The 19,620-nt window shown below is 41.7% G+C and overlaps 1 protein-coding gene across 2 annotated transcripts in view; it reads left to right on the forward strand.

Annotated features, from left to right (window-relative positions):
• spns2 (spinster homolog 2 (Drosophila)) overlaps nt 1–19,620 on the forward strand; it is a 74,985-nt gene that overhangs the window by 12,453 nt on the left and 42,912 nt on the right. For both annotated transcript variants that reach the window (XM_034204102.1, XM_034204101.1), the window contains exon 2: nt 7,623–7,688. In XM_034204102.1, coding sequence (XP_034059993.1) covers nt 7,623–7,688 — 66 coding nt within the window. The remainder of the gene's footprint in view (nt 1–7,622; nt 7,689–19,620) is intronic.

A 19,620-nucleotide genomic window follows, 5' to 3' on the forward strand; every position in this document is an offset into this window, starting at 1 on the left:
TTGCTTTGTGAAAGAGACCATTTCCATTTCACATCTTCTATCAAACGAAAGTAGACACCATTTGAGTCCTTCTCTGTTTCTTTCTCCGGTTAACGTGGCTCTTTTTCAAAATTCCACATAAATAACACTCCTCCTGGGTTCACATTCAAGGTTGAGTTCAACTGCTGTTCAGTATTCCTGGGAGACGCTGGTGTGAACGAGTGCAGCTCGCGGAGATCCCCTGGCAGTCAGACAGTCTCATCTCATCTCAAATACCTTTGCTTCGCCTCACTGCATCCCTCTCTTATACATCTAATGCATTATCTCATAACGAACATGTGGATGTATTATAGATGAGCTATAGGTTTAGTCTGCTCCCTCGATGCTTCACTACACTATGCATCCTCTCCACAACCATCAAATATTTAGCACGTACTGGCTGGGACTAATGCACCGCGGCCCTTCAGCTGAATTCAAGCTTTTGATTAGTGAAAGAAAATTTGGTTGAAAACAAGCTCTATTAATCAAAGTGGTTAGGCTGGCAATCCTACAGGCCTTTAATTTGATATCGCCCCAGTTTGGCTGTCACACATTTTGAAGATTAGAGTGAAAGCTGTTCCAAATGTTACTGAAATAACAGCATATTCATCCTCACACTCTGGCAGGTGTTCTGATTTCAATTCATTTATCTTGGTGTGTTATAGTGGTATATTGGGCTTTAGTGTCTTTTTGATGCACTTGCACTGTCACACCCACACATTGTCAGCAAAATCAAACAAAGGACAGGAACTGAAACCAGTACTCAAGTTTTCACTTTCTAATTTTGCGTATCAGTGGTTTGTGGGTTTTGCAAACAATTCTTATGTTGACATGATCGGACATGATGGGTTGTTACAGGTGAGAAGATGATCCAGGAAGTACATTCTGACAATCCTGTCACAAATATGTTTCTAATAAAAGCCAGCCTACGTAGGAAGTTGGGATGGTGTTGTTGGTGACGCTGTGTGAAACAAAACGTAGTGATCACTCAGTTTTCAACGTTTGTAATTCAAATAACATAACTAAGACACTTAGGTTTAGTCAAATAATGGTGTTTTACTTAACCTAACCAATAAATATGATGTTACATTTTTTATTTGTGCGTCTTTTCAATTTACAACATTAACCACGTAAGTAAAATTGCGATCGTAATCTTAGATAGTACATGTTCCCTTTAAATATGATTAAAAATGCAGTTCAGTTGTAAGGGAATAGGATTCTTTTCGGGAGTACATTTCCTCTCTTTACAGGGAATAGCTCTACTGAACAACTGCTGATCAAAGGTAGTCTACATGACTCGACTGAAATTGATCTATAGTGTTTCTCACTGGTTGTACAGTTCAAGTTTTTGTTGGGCGAAGTAGAAAAGCAGCAGGCCTTGAACTCTCTGGCGCACTCAAACTCTTGTTTTCTTGCGTAAGCTCTGAAGTCCCTCCTGTGCAGTTCTTCACAGTTTCCCAGACATTTGCAGTACGTTTCCTTTCTGTGTGGCAGGGAGAGGAAGTGGAATGGAAAAAGCACTCCCCCGCCCACTGCGGCCACATGGCAAGGGAGGAGAGCAGTCGGTCAGGAGCCCGCCGGCCACAGTCGGGCATATTTGTGGTCAGCTTTCTCCTCTCTGCAGTCTGCAGCGCGGCCTGCCTCTGCACTCTGTTGCTCCCTCCCTGAGCTCTTTCTCACTCTCTCTTGCACGCTCAAATCCCCCAATAATTGGCCACGAGAACAACCCGAAAAGATGCACTTTCTCCTCACTCATTACCTCTTCTTCCTTTCCCAGACTATTTATACGGATGGGGTTGACACATGAAAAGGGATCCCCCCTCTGCAGGAATGAAGGGGAAGGATTTAGCCACATCAGCAGAGCGGTTCACCGCTATCCGTCACTCTGGCCAGAATGAATGACTTCCATCCCATTGGCTCATTCTCACTCAAATACACACACAGTCATACCAGGGGAAAGGGGAACACACACACGTATACTATATATATAAACAATGGAAACATATTCTTTACACAACGGATCCAGCCAAGACCCGATTGTAGCCACCACCCATTTTTTCTCTGCTCCTCATGAGTCCTCTTCCCTACCTCTCTGTGTCTGTGTGTCTCTAACACTCACCGCTGTTAAATTGGACCGCTATTCTCTCCTTCCTCTAAGCCTAGTTTCTTAGAGCAGAAATAGAACCAAGAGAGGGACGGAGATCCACAAGTCTCTGTTGGGGATTTGATATTAAATCCGTCCTCTCCGTGCCGACGGAAGTTCTGCGTGTGCATATCTGAGTGTGTGTGTGTGTGTGTGTGTTATGGTGTATTTTTGAGTGTACGGTGGTCCCAGAGGAGTAATGCTGGCGGTGTGTGTCACTGCACGAAAGCTGGCCTTGCAAAAACAGCATGCTGCATCCTCATTTAATGGATACAGCATCACGCAATCATGTTGTTATGACGTCAGGTAATTTAACCTCCGAAAATCTTAGAAATCCACCATATGTCATGTTTTATTTCTGTTTTTGTTTGCAGACATGATAAAGGACAATAAATATGTTTCTCCGGAGCTACATTGATATAAATTGATTCACAAAACGCCTTAGTGAGCCGTCCACTGGTATAGCCTTATTTTGGAAAGGAGTGAAAGAAAAGTACTATTCATATTGAAGAATGATCATTCACCATTCACTGCTCTAAAAGCAGCGTTTGTGGCATGTAAACCAATTTGAGTGCTCTTCTTAAAAGCTACTCTGAAAAAAGTGGTCATAAAGGCGGACTGTATGAGAGAGTGGAATAAGTGTCAGCTACATGCTGACCCCCGATTCTGTGTCAACTCTCTGTGTTGAGTTTCACGAAGCAACTGTCTGCAGCCATATAGCGTGTACAGTTCAGCATCACATTCAATTCTGGAAAGGTCAAAGAATACTACAACTTGAGTGATTCTGTAAGCCAATAGTCTTACAGGAAAGCCATTTATTCATAGTCTGAATTATAAAGAAATGCCTTTCCGTCAGTGTTCATCATGTTGTCTTTAAGGTACACTGAGGGAGTGACCGTGTGTCAGAGGGAGTTGCCCGCTGTGACTATGCTCTGTGCTTGAGTGCTGTTACCATAAATGAAGATGGAAGTGGCTGGTGTTATTGTTGTGTGCTGTCAGGAAGATCCACATTCCTGCCGTGTTTCTTCGCTCTGCGTCACGCTCAGGTGCACGCAGACCCCCCCGAGGCTCGAGACTTGAGAAACCCATTAACGTTGTTCAATTAACCCGTGTGCATCACTTTAGAACAGCCGTCTGGTAGGAGACTGACCGGTCTGTGATCAAAAACTGCCATGACAGAAACTGGTCGATAGAGTCGGTTTAGGAACATGAGTCCTACATTTCATATAATGACAAAAATACATTCATTTTTAGAATTCCAACACTTTAAAATAATCCCTCTTTATGAAAACATATATGTGTAAACGAAATTATAGCAGGATGTTTTTCAGAGTTAAAGATTCATTTGATGCCTTTATTTTTGGTACATTAAACCTTTAAAATAGCAGTGATGTGTCCGCATTGGGCAAACATGTAGAAATTGTAGCCTTTATTTAACCAGGTGAAGCCCCTTGAGATCAAAAGATCTCTTTTTCAAGGGTGACCTGCAGAAATTGCTCAATCTGGTAGAAAAAAAGCACTTTAATTGAAAGCCTGATCAAATATAAGGTGTTATTTTATGCCGTAATGACTGTAAGAAATAAATAGTGAGTCACAATGGTTAAATGGATCTGTCACGTTATATTTGGAATGTCATGTCAACCACAGTAACATTTCACTTTAATGTGTTCTAGAGTGTTGCTATGGTGCTATTTTTTATATTTCTAGGGCTATAGTAACCTGTGTAATTCAGGAACATGTGAGCAGATGTTGCATTGTGGGCTGCAACTGCAATGAGGATGTCAAAGCAAAAAAAAGGCAGTTTGGAGATTTGGAACGCTGAGCTTCTTTGTGGTCTCTTGACCTTTATCTTGTACAGCATTGCCATGGCAACTAAACAGGGCGCTGCCAGTCTAGGCCAGAGGTTGTGGTCCCTCATCGTCAGATACATCACTGAATCTCTGATTCTTAATAAGTCACTATACAGTTACTGGCTGACTAAAAAGAAGAAAACAAAAGAAGAGACACCTTTGATTGCCAAGCATTAAAAGGCCTCAGTGAGAGCAGAGATGATAGTTGGGATAGGCTGCTACACAAACACAGAGTTGCTGGCTCTCTGTAATCCCTTACAGATTAGCACACTTCATTACACAGCTCATTGCACTTGAATCGAGTCCAATAACACTGTTGCTACGATCTGATATCCAACACTTATTTCAAAGGGTACACACATTTGGTTGCTTGAATAGATCATGTATATCATCATAACCTCTAATTTGAATGTATCATGTGTTTTGAATAAATCCTATCTTGTCGGAGTCATGCATCAAACAGTGGCTTAAGTTTATCTACTCAGTTCCTAAGAAAATACAAAATGTTGCCAACTCTACCTTAATTAATTGTCTGGAGATTGTGTTAAGTGTAGACGGGTGTGGCTCAGACAAATGCCCACTCTGTCCAGGAGGGACGCTCCACCATCTGGTGCTGGAATCCCCCTCCCAGCAGGCTCTGTCTTGTGTGTGTGTGTGTGTGTGTGTGTGTGTGTGTGTGTGTGTGTGTGTGTGTGTGTGTGTGTGTGTGTGTGTGTGTGTGTGTGTGTGTGTGTGTGTGTGTGTGTGTGTGTGTGTGTGAACTTCTTCTTGGCTAATTAGTAGTACAGCTGCAGTTGTACAGTACACTGTTGTCGCTGTTTGACAGGCTTCACAGGGGAAGGGGCAGAGTTGCCTTTTAAAGATGGCAGCCTGATATTTATTATTTTATATTTTACCATATGTTTTTCCTACTTAAAGTTGGTTAGATTCCTCCAATCTGTGTTTGTACACTGTGGTATTGCTATTTTAACTAGAGTGAATAATTGGAGTACATCTTCCCACACTCCTATATTCTTACTTCAAATCACTTTGGAGTCCTAAAACTAAATCCCTGAGATGCATGTGAAATAGGATCTGTATCATTCATGGTAACTTTGACTTGATATGAACTGAGATATATCTTCCTGTAGACTGTATATTGATGTACTTGCCTTGAGGCTGTTGCTGCATAATTGTCACACTGTATGCTCTGACTGCTGCTGTGAGAGCTGCTAACAAGAACCACAGTCCCCACATAGACACCGAGATGGTAGAGCAAACTGAACTATGTGATTCCGAGGAATTCTAATTCAATTCTGATTTTCCTCATTTTTTACATTGTGCTGTCGGTTTCACTGAAACTGTCTTCATGGGAGCACCTTAATAAAAGAGAAACAAGCCAAAGAGTGTGAGTGTTAGCTCTTTAACAGGAATGCTTCCTGCTGTGTGAGAATGTGGGCAGGTGGTTTGACTCAGATGACAGGAATCTGACGCCTGTATCTGCTTGCAGTCACAGTCCAACCTGCACCTGCCTCTGCATCGCACCGCCACATTCTGTCTCACCATTGACAATAACACAAGCAATTCCAATGTTGAGGATGGCAGAATCACAAATATTATGTTGAGTACATCATTAACCTGCTTTCCTCTTTCTCATCATCCTCCATGATGCATGAGGTATTTCTAAAAGTTACATCACTCAGGTGCCCCAGTGTGGAGGTCAGGTTATGCTAGGTCACACTGCTCTGCTGGGCTCAGATTAATGCCTGCCAGCTTTTTAAAATGTCAGTCATGCTACTGTTCCATTTTCATGAGCGCCGGTACAATCCCCAGGAGCAGAACCAGCCAGCTCTACCATGCACACCACGTTGCATTTGGACTTTTTTATTTCCCTTTCAGTGCTAAAATAAGACTTTGAACCTTTTCAAAGTTGGTGGTCTCAAGAGGAGCAGAATTCATTACACGGGTTATGTTGCTCCTTGTTTACTGGGGTTTCAAATGGTGTGGCAGCCATAAAGAGATTTCTTTAAATCTAATGAATCACCCTCTGATCTTCTTCTTCATCTCCATTCTTCTGATGTTTATGAGATGTTAAAACTATTTTATTACTTTACATGCTACTGACATTAAACGCACACAAGTCGTGATGTTATGATGAGCAGATGTGCACATGCTGTCCTGACTTTCATTTATTCATTAAGGCATTAAAGACATGCACAGTGAGTGGATTCCCTCCATTCCAGCTCTTGGGTTACAGTAACAGGATTAACAGGACTTCAAAGACTTTGCAGTTTCTCACAGTGGAGCAATGTTGAGGTGCTGCTCTGTGTCTGTTTGACTTATGAGAGCCGCAAGGAAAAATGACCTCAAACAGTTGGTCGCAGTGTCATCGCGTGAAGACAAACCCAACTCCAGTCACAGTGCTTGCAAGTGCTACTCCCCTGAACTTTGCACATGACACATGGTCTGTGAGAATATGTGTTAATTTTCTTTACTGACATTTTTCCCACTTCCCACGTGTGACAGCTTTTGATACTCTTCAGATTAGTTCATTTATAGTAAAAGTCATGTATCTCCAAATGTAGTAAGGTGATTGTGTGTGATACACTTAAGGAAGCAGTGTTTATTTATGGGACAAACATGATACACTTGATGACTATGATACATTGCTGTTGATTAAAGCAGCTAACAGTATATAAAGGTATTAAAAAATCATGTACAGCAGTAAAATGCTAAATACATATTCATGCAGCAGTAATATGTTCAAGGGCTAGTGGGGCAGGGTGGACCCAAATGCAGTAGGCAGGTACAACTTAACATAAATGACCTTGTTAAACAAGGCAAACAGAACACTACTTATTGCAGGACATACAATGGTTGTGCATACTGTAGACTAACAGAAAACCAGGACTACATAGCTGTAACAAATGAGGGGATGAAGTGCAGGTGTGCAGGAGGACAGGTGAAGCAGGGCTGATTGGGAACAAGTGAAACTAATGGCAGACAATCAAAAACGCAGGAAAACACTGGGAGTAAAAACAGACAAGGGAGGAACACTTTAAACAAAATATAAAAGGAAACAGATTTACCAAAAAAATAGGATCAATATTAATCAAGAAAAGTCATATATAATAGGGAAACAATTTACTGCACAATTAAGTTTACGTTCCATACTTAAAGTGCATATTGCTGATAGTCCTTACACACTTTTACCGAAGTAAGCATCTGAATGCAAGGTTTCTACTTGTAGTGGAGTATTGTTACAGTGTGTTATTCTTACAATTACTTAAGTAAAAGGTCTGAATATTTCTTCCACTGGTTTAATTGTAGGTGTGCTGTTAGTATATAACACACAGCGGTGAAATCTTTACAACAATTTACTTAAACTTTACCTCTGTATGGCAGCCAAGAGAGCACTTATCAGAAACACTATATTGCTCTTCACGGATGTTTAGTGAATGTTAACCTTTGAGTGCTGTCTATATCCATCATATCCAATGCATCACAAACCACAAAAGACTTAATTAAGCCAGAATCAATGTAGGCGAAATTCAAAAAGAGCTCAGTGGTTATAATGATTATTATTATGTCTTGAAACCACATTTATGTTTGGCCTCTCGTCCTGTTAACAGGTGTTCTGCAAGACATCCAGCGGCATTACGGAGTATCAGACAGTGGAATCGGCTTGTTGCAAACAGGTGAGTCTCCTTTAATCCCATAATTGCCAGTGTGAACAATCCAGCTCAACACATTCTCAGTGTAATGGGTGTAATTATTGTGTAACTCTTATATTTTGGTGTTTGCTAAATTGGTTGGAGCTAAGAGGCTCTGATGATAGGTGCCAATCAACAGAAAAATGCTGTTTGCACACACAAAAAGAAAAAAGCTTTTACTTTGGAAGAGATATTGACAACATAATTCAAAGTGGAAATGCTAAACACTATATTTTAACACATCTAATACCTATTGTTCTCCTTTATATACATAACGACAGTGGCGAACCGTGTCTATCACAACTGGACCTTCTGTAGACACACACACACACACCCTCCGCCGCCGCCGCGGATTGGTTGCTTTTTTTTTCCAACACAAAACACAAAACCACTGAAATGCGTAGTGCATGGACCGAGAAGGACAAACAAATCAACGTAATACTGTAATATTACAGATCAACAACACAGATACGAATCTCATTTATTCATTTTACATACATTTTAATTATATAATTAAATCGTGTTCCAGGGTATTCTCTGAATACCTTGAAGGCCCTGACAGTTCGCCACTGCATTACGATAATATACGTAGAAAGACCTGGCCAATGTAGTAGCTACATAGAATTTCAACAATAAACATAAATTCTGAGGGTTTGTGTAACATTAAAGAAGATTAGATAAAACAAAAAATACAGCCAGGGTAAGGCCTAAGATCAGTTGATAAATGTTTCCATGGAGTACATGCAGAAAACTTCCCAATAATGTAAGGGAAAAAGAAAAGGCAAAAGTTCAATAGGCTTAAATAGAAACCAATTGAAGTTATTTTCAGAAAACACTGATGAGAATTGGCTTAAAACTGTTTATTTAATCGTCTAAGAATAAAAAAAAGGAGGAATTACGATTGATTGACTGATTTGGATTTTAGGATTAAAAAAACACATGTCTATATTTAGCAGTCATTACAAACGTCAAGATAAAAAGACAATGTTATCCAAACGCTCTCTTTCATTGTGTGTGTGTAACTACATGATTCCATCGGAGCACTATCTAAAAGTTACACCACCAACAATATTGAGGTATTTATTAAGGGAGGGACATTTCCACAGAGCAGCAGCAGGTCAGAGGAAGGAAAACACCATCAGTAGCCAGGCATGCTTTTTCTCCTGAGAGCCTGCATGCATGTACCAGGAGCGTCTGAGGACTCAGGGCAGGGTTTCCTGTTCCATTCAACACACCCCCATAAATTCACCTTTTAGGTAGATACCTTGCAGAACCCCCTCTTTGGGGGACAGGACCCAGTCTTGTCTCTAACTCATTCGAACACCAACAAACCTGCACACAAAGTGCCATTGAGGCCAAGCATGCAGGTTGGAGTTTGAGGGGGGAGAGAATACAGCCCAGTGTTTTCCTCCTTCTCTTGATGTTCTCAGACTAACTTTAGGTGAGCTGAATGGAGCGGTGAGGACAGAAATATCCAGCAGGAAAAAAGAAACCAGTGTTCTGTTGGCTTTATGGTGAATAAGGCATTTCATCAACGCCAAAACTCATTTCCGCCCAGTTTTCGCGTGGCATAAAGAATATATATTTCCTTTTCAGAATCTCTTTTTCCTTTTTATGTGTTTGCGAAATGTGTTATTGCAGTAGGGTTAAATTGTTAGTCTGGTGTTTCAAAGCAACTTTTTCAGATGATGCCTGCACAGAATGCTAAAGGCCCTCGTGTAGAATCTGATTTGTTTATTTTCATAAGCAGGGAAAACACATATACATGCTGGAAGATTTGTTTTGGAAAAAAAAAAAGGAAACAGTGAAGGGTGTTTGACTCTTAATTGTGTTTGCATTGGCTCTTTAATTTGAGTTACCACACTGGCACAGACCCACACACACTTAAACACACTGTAAGTCAGTAGAGGGGCATGTGCAGCTGATTTGCCCTCTGCACCGTCTGCATTTACACAGAAAAACAACAGTGCTGCTGTGTGTTTGGTTTCCCTGGCCTGTCCCGGCCTGTCATGGTTCAGCCTCCGCTTGGCCCCTGATCCCCGGGCGACCTTTTTTCTCACACTGGCCTGAGGAATGCTGGGTGTCCGGGCGTTGGGATGTGAGATTGGGTCGGCCCAGACAGAGAGCCTAGGTGTGAAGAAGAAGCTAGGAGGATGACGTAATCTCGGACTCTCAGTTAGTGCGTGTATATGTTTACAGTATGCATGCATACGTCTCTTCCGGTTTCCCCCACCCCCTTCTTCCGCCCCAGAGGGAACAATCCCTGCCTGTGTTAGCACCTGCAGGCCTGGCCGGTTCTGCCTTCTCTCCTTCCTCGCTCCCTCCGTCCTGGCAGCTTACGTCCACCTGGGAAAGTAAACTGCCAACGTAGGTGTTTTACAGCCGGTGGGTGTTTCTCTGTGTGTCTGCTGCCAGGTCACCCTCACACTTTTTAAAAAGCACTCACCGCACGCTGTAGGATCCAAACACAAGTCTGAGTCAGAATCACTTTATGAACTCATGCTCGTGTTTCAGCTTGAGGAAAGGATAGTTTTGACCCTTTTCTTTGGCTCTTGATCAGAACTACTGAAATGAGAAATGTCCCATATCTAGAAGGTACTGACAAGTTGTTTGCTTTTAGAAATACTAGCCTGTATAAGCACCAGGGTTCTTAGGCTTGCTGCAGTGTTTGCACTGCAGTATATTTATGACTCATAAGATATACATTTCTTGGAACAAGCACAAAATCAGTCGGTGGCATCTCAATCACAAGGGACTTATTTTTGATTAAATCATATTTATAGATATGGATAAGCTGATAGAAATGAGAATAGTCTTTGAGTATAGGACCTCATTGTCAAATATTTCAACTTTAACAAGTATTGGAATGGGGTCGAAGAGGCCTCCCAGCGTTTCCACCTGAGATGACAGCTGACGGTTGGAGAGAGGAGAATCGATTTAAAGTTTGACAGCAGTAAGGTGATTGGCCTTTAAAGATCGTGGGAAATTGTAGTTGGTCAACTCAAAAAGTGCACGTCTATAATCAGCTTATAGAGGCAGCTAGAGGAGATCCCGAGTCAGAAAATGTACATGAACGCCCCTCAAGATGACAATTAGGTAACTAGGAATGTGATATCTCAACGCTCTGAACTATAAAATACATCTTCTTTGTAGCATCCATGTTGTTTCCACACAAGTCAAAATAATAACTTACAAACTCTGAAATGGAGGAGCAAGTGAATGCACCAATGTCCTTGGGCGAATCTTCCCGAGAGTAGTTCTAGTTTTAGTAGCATTTGTTATATATCCGGTAAAGAAATGTTTCCTCTCCCTAGCTTGGTTTAAGTTATTGGAACTCATTTAAACAAAAAAAAAGTAGAACCATTCCTCCACCATTGGCAGGAAAATACGAAAAACAAGTCTTGATGAATGCTTTTTGCTGTACAGTGGGTGTAAACTGGTGTTTAAAGGCTAAAGAACAACACATGGAAAATACCCTGTGGTGAGCTCGGTCTCCACAGCACCCACCAGTTATCTGTTATTTTGAAACGGACCCTTCCTAAAGCGGCTTACACAACACATATTGACACGAGGAATGTGCTCATTGTGCATAAGGTGTGCATGTGTGTCAGTATTGCCCGAGGAGGTGAGGTCTCAGCTCTCAGAGTGAGAGGATAAGGTGTTCGGAGCTGTCACTCAGGTTAGGGGTAAAGGCAGTTTGGGCTGTTTGAGCGCGTCCATCAGCATGGGGAGAGGATCTCACCTAGAGCTCAGCAGACCTGTCAGAGCACCGGGACAGCCTGAGCCCAGCACCCCCTCCGGAGATGACAGGCCTTCCTGCTAATGGCCTTCAGGCAGCGGCTAAGTGAGTGACGCTCACACGCAGCTGTGAACTGGTCCAGTCCCCAGGGTACGGAGGGCAGCAAAGGTTAATGGAGGAGAAGAAGAGGAGAGGGGGTTCACCTGGTTAGTGTTACCTTTGGTTTAGTTTTGAATACTTTTGTTAACCTGACGGAGGAATCCGAGAGAAGGCTTTCTCCTCCTGTTATTCAAGTGCTTTGAGGCAAATCAGGAAAAAAAGTTCTTAATGGGTTGAATTATTCCCTACAAAAGCGGAGTAATTATCTGTCACTCGTTCAGCATGGCAGCAGTTATTGGGGTCAGTCGGGCTGGATGTACAGTGGGGCGGTGGCTTAATAAGGAGCAGGCGCTCAAAACAGCTCGCAGACTGTCTGTGCCCTGTTCTGTGTGTAGCTGCCCACCTTGTCTGAAACATGATACACACACACACACACACACACACACACACACACACACACACACACACACACACACACACACACACACACACACACACACACACACACACCAACTGACATTGCCCCAGTCTTAACATGGTGTCAGTCTGCCATTCAGCCAGTATGTGAGCAGTATGGAATGAGGCCACAGGTGCTGTCTTTAGGCTAGAGCTCCGCTAACACATCAGACTTACATAAGAACCTCCAAGAATTAACCCATAACGTCAGGACTGTAGAAGACAGCATTTGTGTCTTTTAGGCTGTTGGGATCTTGGTATATACCAGGTCAAAGGCCTGGTCAGTTGTATGCCTGATAACTCACATTGGTTTACGTAAAGCGTAAAGGAGACAAAGTTGCTATCCAATTTTTAAGGTAAATTGCACTCCAATAATAGTTTTATATTTAGGGTTTCTGTGAATCATTTAACAACTACATACTGTAGCCTCACCCTTCCTGAAAACAATGAAGGTTCCTCTACTTGTAAGGATCTATTTGTCTTTGTGAACAAAAATGCCCATTGGCTGCGCAATACTCATGTCTTGTGTAATGTTAGTAAAAACACTGCTGATGATTTTGGCATCTTATTGGAAGCATTGTTGTCATTGACAAAATCAAGTTCAACCAGTTATAGAGATCATGTCCATATATCTTACAAAAGGAAGATAATTACTTTGACAAGCCTAGTCAGTTGTTGGTAGGAAAGTAGGTTTATGGTCAGTGTCAATCAAAAATGTTCTACAGTTGGATGGAAGCCTCTCTGATTCCCTTTTACACTGTGGGAAGTTGTGCTTAATCAGCTGTTTTCGGGTGATCACAGCTGCTCTTATTTTGTCTCTTGCCCTCAGTGGTATCCCTTGGTACCTCCCCTCTCACTCTCTCCTCTCCCTCTCTCTATCAGCGGTTTGGCAGCTGTTGTTGCCTCGTTGTCACTCCCACTGGCACCTTATAAGAGTTAGAGATGAAGGGGAGATGGAGGGAGAAGAAAGGGCCACCTGTGCCTTCCTCTCTCTGGTCATGCATGGCAGGGAGCTTTAATCTTCTCCACTATTGATTCCCAAAGCCAAATAATTGCATTGCGATGGTGTTCAGCAGCCCCTCTCCTGCTGGGACGAGAATAGAAACGATGACCTGATGTTGCGTTGACATTGCGCCACGAGTGTGTGCGTCTCCATCTCGGGCTGTTTTTATAGGCCATGTCTCGGAGGAAGGCAGCTGTGGGGCGATGATTGGCACCCTGCTCCCTGTCTCCTTCCCCCTCAATTCCTGTCAACGAACCAACAGAGTGACTGAAATCCAATCAGGATTTTAAGGCCAGTTTAACAAGCAGGCTGTTAACCCCTCTTCATGTAAACATCCTATCAGATCTCTAATCCCCTTTTATTTTAAACACAACAGGAACAGCATGAACAGTGGGAAGGTGGGGTGTTGTGGTTTGAAAATAGGCTTGTTATTTCATCTTGTTTTTTAGTCGATATGGGAGTGATAGAGCATTTGTGGCGAAAAGGTTGTGTGCGATATTTTCTCCTGCTTCTTAGAAAAAGAGGCTGCAAACAGATCAATGCCTGACACCACGGGAGGCTACTCTCCTCGATCTGGCATCAACAGATCAATTAGAAACACACACACACACACACACACACACACACACACACACATACACACCCCTCCTAGTAACACATGCACAATTTATACACACCCTAGCAAGTCAAGGTAAAAAATAAGGCTGCTAGGCGCTCATTTGCTATGTTTTCATTAGTCATTAAGAGTGTATGTGTAAGTAATGTGTGCCTGTATGTGTGTGACAGCACTAGTGTTCATATCCCATTAGTTCCAATAACAAGTGTAGCATACAGGAACACAAACACAGACAAGCGGGGTTCTCTGTCATTTCAGCCGGAGCTTGTCATTAAGCTGGTTGCTCCTGTAGTTACTGCAGGAAAGAAAAACTCCTCACCCCCGCACTCCAAGTGCTCTGCTGGATCTCAGCTCGGTGGCATGTCACCAGCCACAGGAAATATCCCTGGGAAAATATAACTGTATGTTTTTATTAATGTTGCAGCTTGGATTGCAGTCTGGAACTCAAACTGGCTGCATCTCTCACTACTGTTTTCCTGTGCAATGCATGCACCTTTCTTTATTTTGAACACATGTTTGCCGGTATTGAGCTGAGATGATGCACTGTTGCCATCCAGGCCTGGTATTTGTAGCGGCGTGTAATTCTCCCCAGCTGCAGCTCTCACACTGAGCAGGTAGAGGGAAAGCTCTGCTGTAGCTCCGGAGACAAGTTATCAGCTCTCAGAGTAGATTTAATAATAGAAAAAGGGCAGCGTCTGCAGGAATTAGCTGCTGAGTTTGACAGAAACTGGCGAGAGAGTGCTGCACGGGTATTTCCCAGGCTGCATGTGGCATTTATCAAACGGCATTGGTAATCCTACACCGGTGGAGTCAGAACGGAGAGAATTAGCGGTGATCAAAAATCTTAGGAATGCAGAAATGTACGAGGCGCCACATGAAGGGGAACCCAGCAGGAAGAGATGTGATATATTAGAATGTCTGAGCTAAGACGTTGGCTCTGGTGTCCAACTCAAACCAAAGTTATGTGTCACACCCTCCACAGGCAGTCCCATTAATCATTAGGGGAAAAGAGAACAAAGCGGCCACTCCCACCTGAACTGCACACCTGATTAAGACAACACACTGTTGCCACACTGCACCAATCACCATTGATACAAACAAATATATACCACTCTGAATATCCGTATTCCACTCTCTGTATCTCTTCATTTGCTGACTATATTAATCAGTGGCAACATCATGGTAATATCTTATCCCAACCTTTGTAGTGGAGAGTATTGATTTCTGCCATTTTTGTTCCATCTGAAGCTCATATTGAGAAGACAGGACGAGGACTAAATGACTACGCTCCATTTGGATACACAGCAGCCTTTTTATGAGACCCTGAACTCCAGTAAACAGCATCAGATTTAGTGCTATGTGTAATAGAATACACAGAGACGGTGCAAACCTCCAGGCTGCGTTCAGTTAAACAAACAAATGCTGTCCAAAGCAGTAAACTCGCCATGCCATTCCAACCTCTGTAATACTATATATATATTGTACATTTGCATAGTGATAAGTTGTCAAATGTAATACCAAGCTGAACATGTGTAATGGGAAATAGAATAATCAATAATAGAAAGAGAGCTGCTATCTAAAAAAAAAAAGAAGTATAACTTGCACTACAATAATAGTTTTATATTTAAAATATATTTATTAAACTGGTACACACCCTTTCTGAAAATAATGAGGATTCCTCTACCTATACGTTCACAAGTGGAAAACTTCAGGTACTTTTTCATGTGTACGGAAATGGACTGAAGATAAGACAAATCAGGACAACTGCAGGCTCTAATTCCACAAATGCCATAAAGTGTCTCGTTATGAATGAGAATGCTTTCACTATTAAAGGTAACCACTGAAGAAGCTCCAACAGAATCTTGCTTTACCGCAGATTCAGTAGGCGGTGTTGTCAAAGATGTGTCGGCCAGCAGCTCATGCCCAACAAAAGTAGTGACAGTTGGATACCGTGGAAAGATTTATTCATTTGCTGTCTTTGATCAGTTGTGTTTAACGGCATCCATGCATCTCTGCTAATATGGTATAATGTTTCTTTACTGAGGGGGGGTACATGTGGTTGAAGTGCCGGACATTCTGTGTGAAGTGACCCTGACAGACGTGTGAAGATTTGGTTACCTGTTGTGTTTCCACAACATTGCGAGGGCCTCTACCCTACATTTAAACTGGCACCCTTAAGGGTAATGACAAGTGTGGTTCTCACATTATATCTGAATGACAAATGTACTGTATCACAGAGAGTTGATTCTCTGCCCAAACCGATTGGGGCTGACCCAAAATATACCCTTTGTCTTGAATCAGGTCCAGTTAACTCTCAGGTTTTATTTTTTTATAAGATGATGTAACACATGTCTTCTACTGCACTGAGTAAACTTTAGTTGATTTAAGCTATTGTATTTTTATTATATATATTTTTTGTTTTTAATAAAAACTTGTATCTGAATTTCAGATTTGTAATCGCGCTTGGTCCCAAATTGGGATTCAGACGTGGGTCTGGCTTGGACAAAAACTATGCAGGTTTGCGGGAGTTGGGTGATTATTATTTGTTGTATCGTATGCTCTTCTATATATTGGTATCAGAAGCAGCAAAAATCTAACAAGCATTTGGACTGAATATCTACCCAACAGTGTGTTGTATTCATTGCAAGTTTCGAGCTTAGTTCTTCTTGGATTTAGCCTATACAAAAGCAAGGACAGAGTTACAAAGATGTTTTCACTGACTAACAAACAATACTCAGTCACAGCATCGCCTCCGGTTGCGGCAAGCACATAACCTTGTAATGACGAAAAAAGCAGAGGCAACAAAGACACTGGAGATGGAAGTTGTATTTATGGAAGCGGTGTGTTTGCGATGTGCTGAACGCTGACACCTATAGACACACACCTCGTCCAAAGTGACACATACGGTGCTGTAAATGGCACCCAATGACAACGCCTGCTACAACGCAGGCATGTCCAGACCTGTAGATAGGATGTGGTTCTCCCGTTCCTCTAATTCTGTCTGTGGCAGCTGAAGGACATTCAAATTCCTTGAAATGCAGTCCCTCGGTTGCACTGTCGATCCTGACTGTCAGGTTTCACAGCTGTGAGGATGACAGCGCCTTCAGCTAGGGTGGGAAAAACCCAATTTACAAAACCAATACATTTGAAAGAGGACCGGAAGCAGCAGGTTTCAGACATGCCAAATTAATGAGATAATAATAATAATATAATAATACATTTGATTTATATAGCACACTTTAAAGACAAACGTCATCTCAAGGTGCTTCACAAAGCTATAAGGGAAAATAAGTAAAAAGATATCTAAAGGAGCATATTGGATATGGCAATATAAAAATAAAAGGTTAAGAGCATAAAAGGACTCTGATCTGACTTTAAGGGGGTAGAGAGTATAATAATGATCTCATTCACTAGGATACATTATTGGTTTGCATTCTTATGGATAGCAAATATTGTTGCAATCCTCCTCTTTTCAACTTCCGTTCATTTCCATCAACCCGAAAAAAATGGGTTCCTGATATTCTGCTACTGCAGTGAGAGTCTGTACCACTTTATTTCTATTTTTAAAAAGTATTTAATGGACTTGAATCTGTGACAAATAATATTTACTTTGAAAGTCTAATCTCAGAGGTAGGAGCTTAAGGGGAGCGGCAGGACACTTTGTGTGCACATCGTGAGAGGATTAAGCCACCTTTCAGTACTTTCATTTCCACTCTTTCAAACAGAATCACTGTCAGTTCCTTCCAGAGAAATTGAATTATTCCATATTCTAGTGTCTCAATGGCTTTTTGTGAGAATATAAAATAAAAAAGGATCAAATGGTGTGCAGAGCGTTCGGTATCCCACGGCCGGATGCGGGGCCTCACAGGTGCTCTGTTCAGTGGAAACTGGTGTTTCATAGGGAAATGTATCCGGAAAGGCTCAGTGAATATCAATCACACACACCCGCACACACACGCACACTCACACAACATACATGTATCTGCATTTCCTCCTGATGCTCCATTCAGAGTGGCATTGAACATTGAATCATAGGGGTGAGTCATCCCAGGTGGTATTGTTCTGACCAATCAAAGAGAGAGAGGTGTGTGTGTGTGTGTGTGTGTGTGTGTGTGTGTGTGTGTGTGTGTGTGTGTGTGTGTGTGTGTGTGTGTGTGTGTGTGTGTGTCATGGTTACTCTCTGTATTCGAGGGAAAGAGACAAAAAGCACAATAAACAGTGAAAGTGAATTATGAATTAGAAAAATGATATTATAATTTTCTGTAGGTATCACGATAATATTGTTTTTTCAAATACTTATTTAACTGTAAAATATCCCGTAAAAAGAATATGATAAAAAAAATACAAATTAGATTAACTTTTATAGTACGGTGCTTCAAGTCACCATTCATTGTCATAGGTCGAAATGTTAAAATGGTTCCTAAGGTTCTATTGATGATAAAAGATCATAAATGATGATGTGGATGGTAATAAAGGATAATAAATGATTAAGCCAGGACTCACAGACATTGATCATACTATTTATAGGTGTTTATCCTCATCAGAAAGAGTCTTCTCACACAGCTATTGTCCTCTCATGGAATGTGGTAAGACTAAGGTAATTGATGCAATTTGCTCTTTGTGGGACTGTGAGAAATATGCACAGCATCTTTTTGGAATTTGAAGAACATCAGAACCGGTTTGGCACTCCTAGCTAAAGCATTAAAGACCGGAATCGAGATTCATTGTGGGAAATTGTAATGTTTATCATCGGAATGCTTTTTTAAATTCTGTCAGAAGTTCACAGAGAATTCGAGAGACTTTCGATTTTTTCTTTTACCTCTGGCTACAAAGAGAATAAAATAGTTCAGAAGCAATAATGATCATTTATCTTCTCTGTGAAGGCTTTAAAAAATACAAATGTGCTTCTACCAGATTGACCTCAAATGGGTTCTCTGCAGTCAGATGAGGCAACAATAAAATGACCTTAATTATTCAAACAACTCAGTAATGTCACCGGGAATCGTCTCTGTATTCACCGCAACGCTTTGTGTGACATTGCACAGAGTATACACTATAATTAAGTCATAAATGTCCTTGCCATTAATTAACCGCACAACTTGTTTTCTTAACTCTTGTCACTGGTGAGGAATTTATAATTGCTCATGGCCTATGAGGAGGTAGTTATCAGATAAACAATGGTTTTCAAAAGGAAGGAATCTGTGTTTGTTTAGGTAATAGCCGGAATATGTTGTATAAGACAAAGGCGAGATGTCAGGCAGAGCTGAAACTCAGAGCTGAAACTCAGGGCTGGTTCAAGTTGTTTTCCAGTCTGCTGTTGAGTCACTTGAAAAAGTCACTAATGGCTACGGTGGCCCTGAAGTGCAAGACACCACAGCATTTCAGAAAACACTACAGCATTTCAGAAAACACCACAGCATTTCACAAAACACTACAGCATTTCAGAAAACACCACAGCATTTCACAAAACACCACAGCATTTCACAAAACACTACAGCATTTCAGAAAACACCACAGCATTTCACAAAACACCACAGCATTTCACAAAACGCTACAGCATTTCACAAAACGCTACAGCATTTCACAAAACACAACAGCATTTCCGAAAACACCACAGCATTTCAGAAAACACCACAGCATTTCACAAAACACAACAGCATTTCAGAAAACACCACAGCATTTCAGAAAACACCACAGCATTTCACATTGGACGGAAAGGGTATTCCTTTAGGGAGAACACTTCTTGTTTGTGATTGGACAGAGCCAGCCAGAGAAGCACTGCTTTGAAATGACGCTTCGTGATTGGTCAACACCCGACAGCGAAATATGTCCCAACCTTTATATATACAGTATATGGTCCCAACACATCAGCCGTGAGCACACACTAGGCTTGTTTGAGACGCGTTGCGGCTCGCCTCGAAAGTAGACGAGAATAGCCGATCGCAGCCGGGGGAGGTCTCAAAAAGCTCGCCTGAAGTCGGACAGCTCGGCTTCTTCTTCTTCT

The sequence above is a fragment of the Gymnodraco acuticeps genome, unplaced genomic scaffold, assembly GCF_902827175.1.
Source record: "Gymnodraco acuticeps unplaced genomic scaffold, fGymAcu1.1, whole genome shotgun sequence".
Classification (NCBI taxonomy): Eukaryota; Metazoa; Chordata; class Actinopteri; order Perciformes; family Bathydraconidae; genus Gymnodraco; species Gymnodraco acuticeps.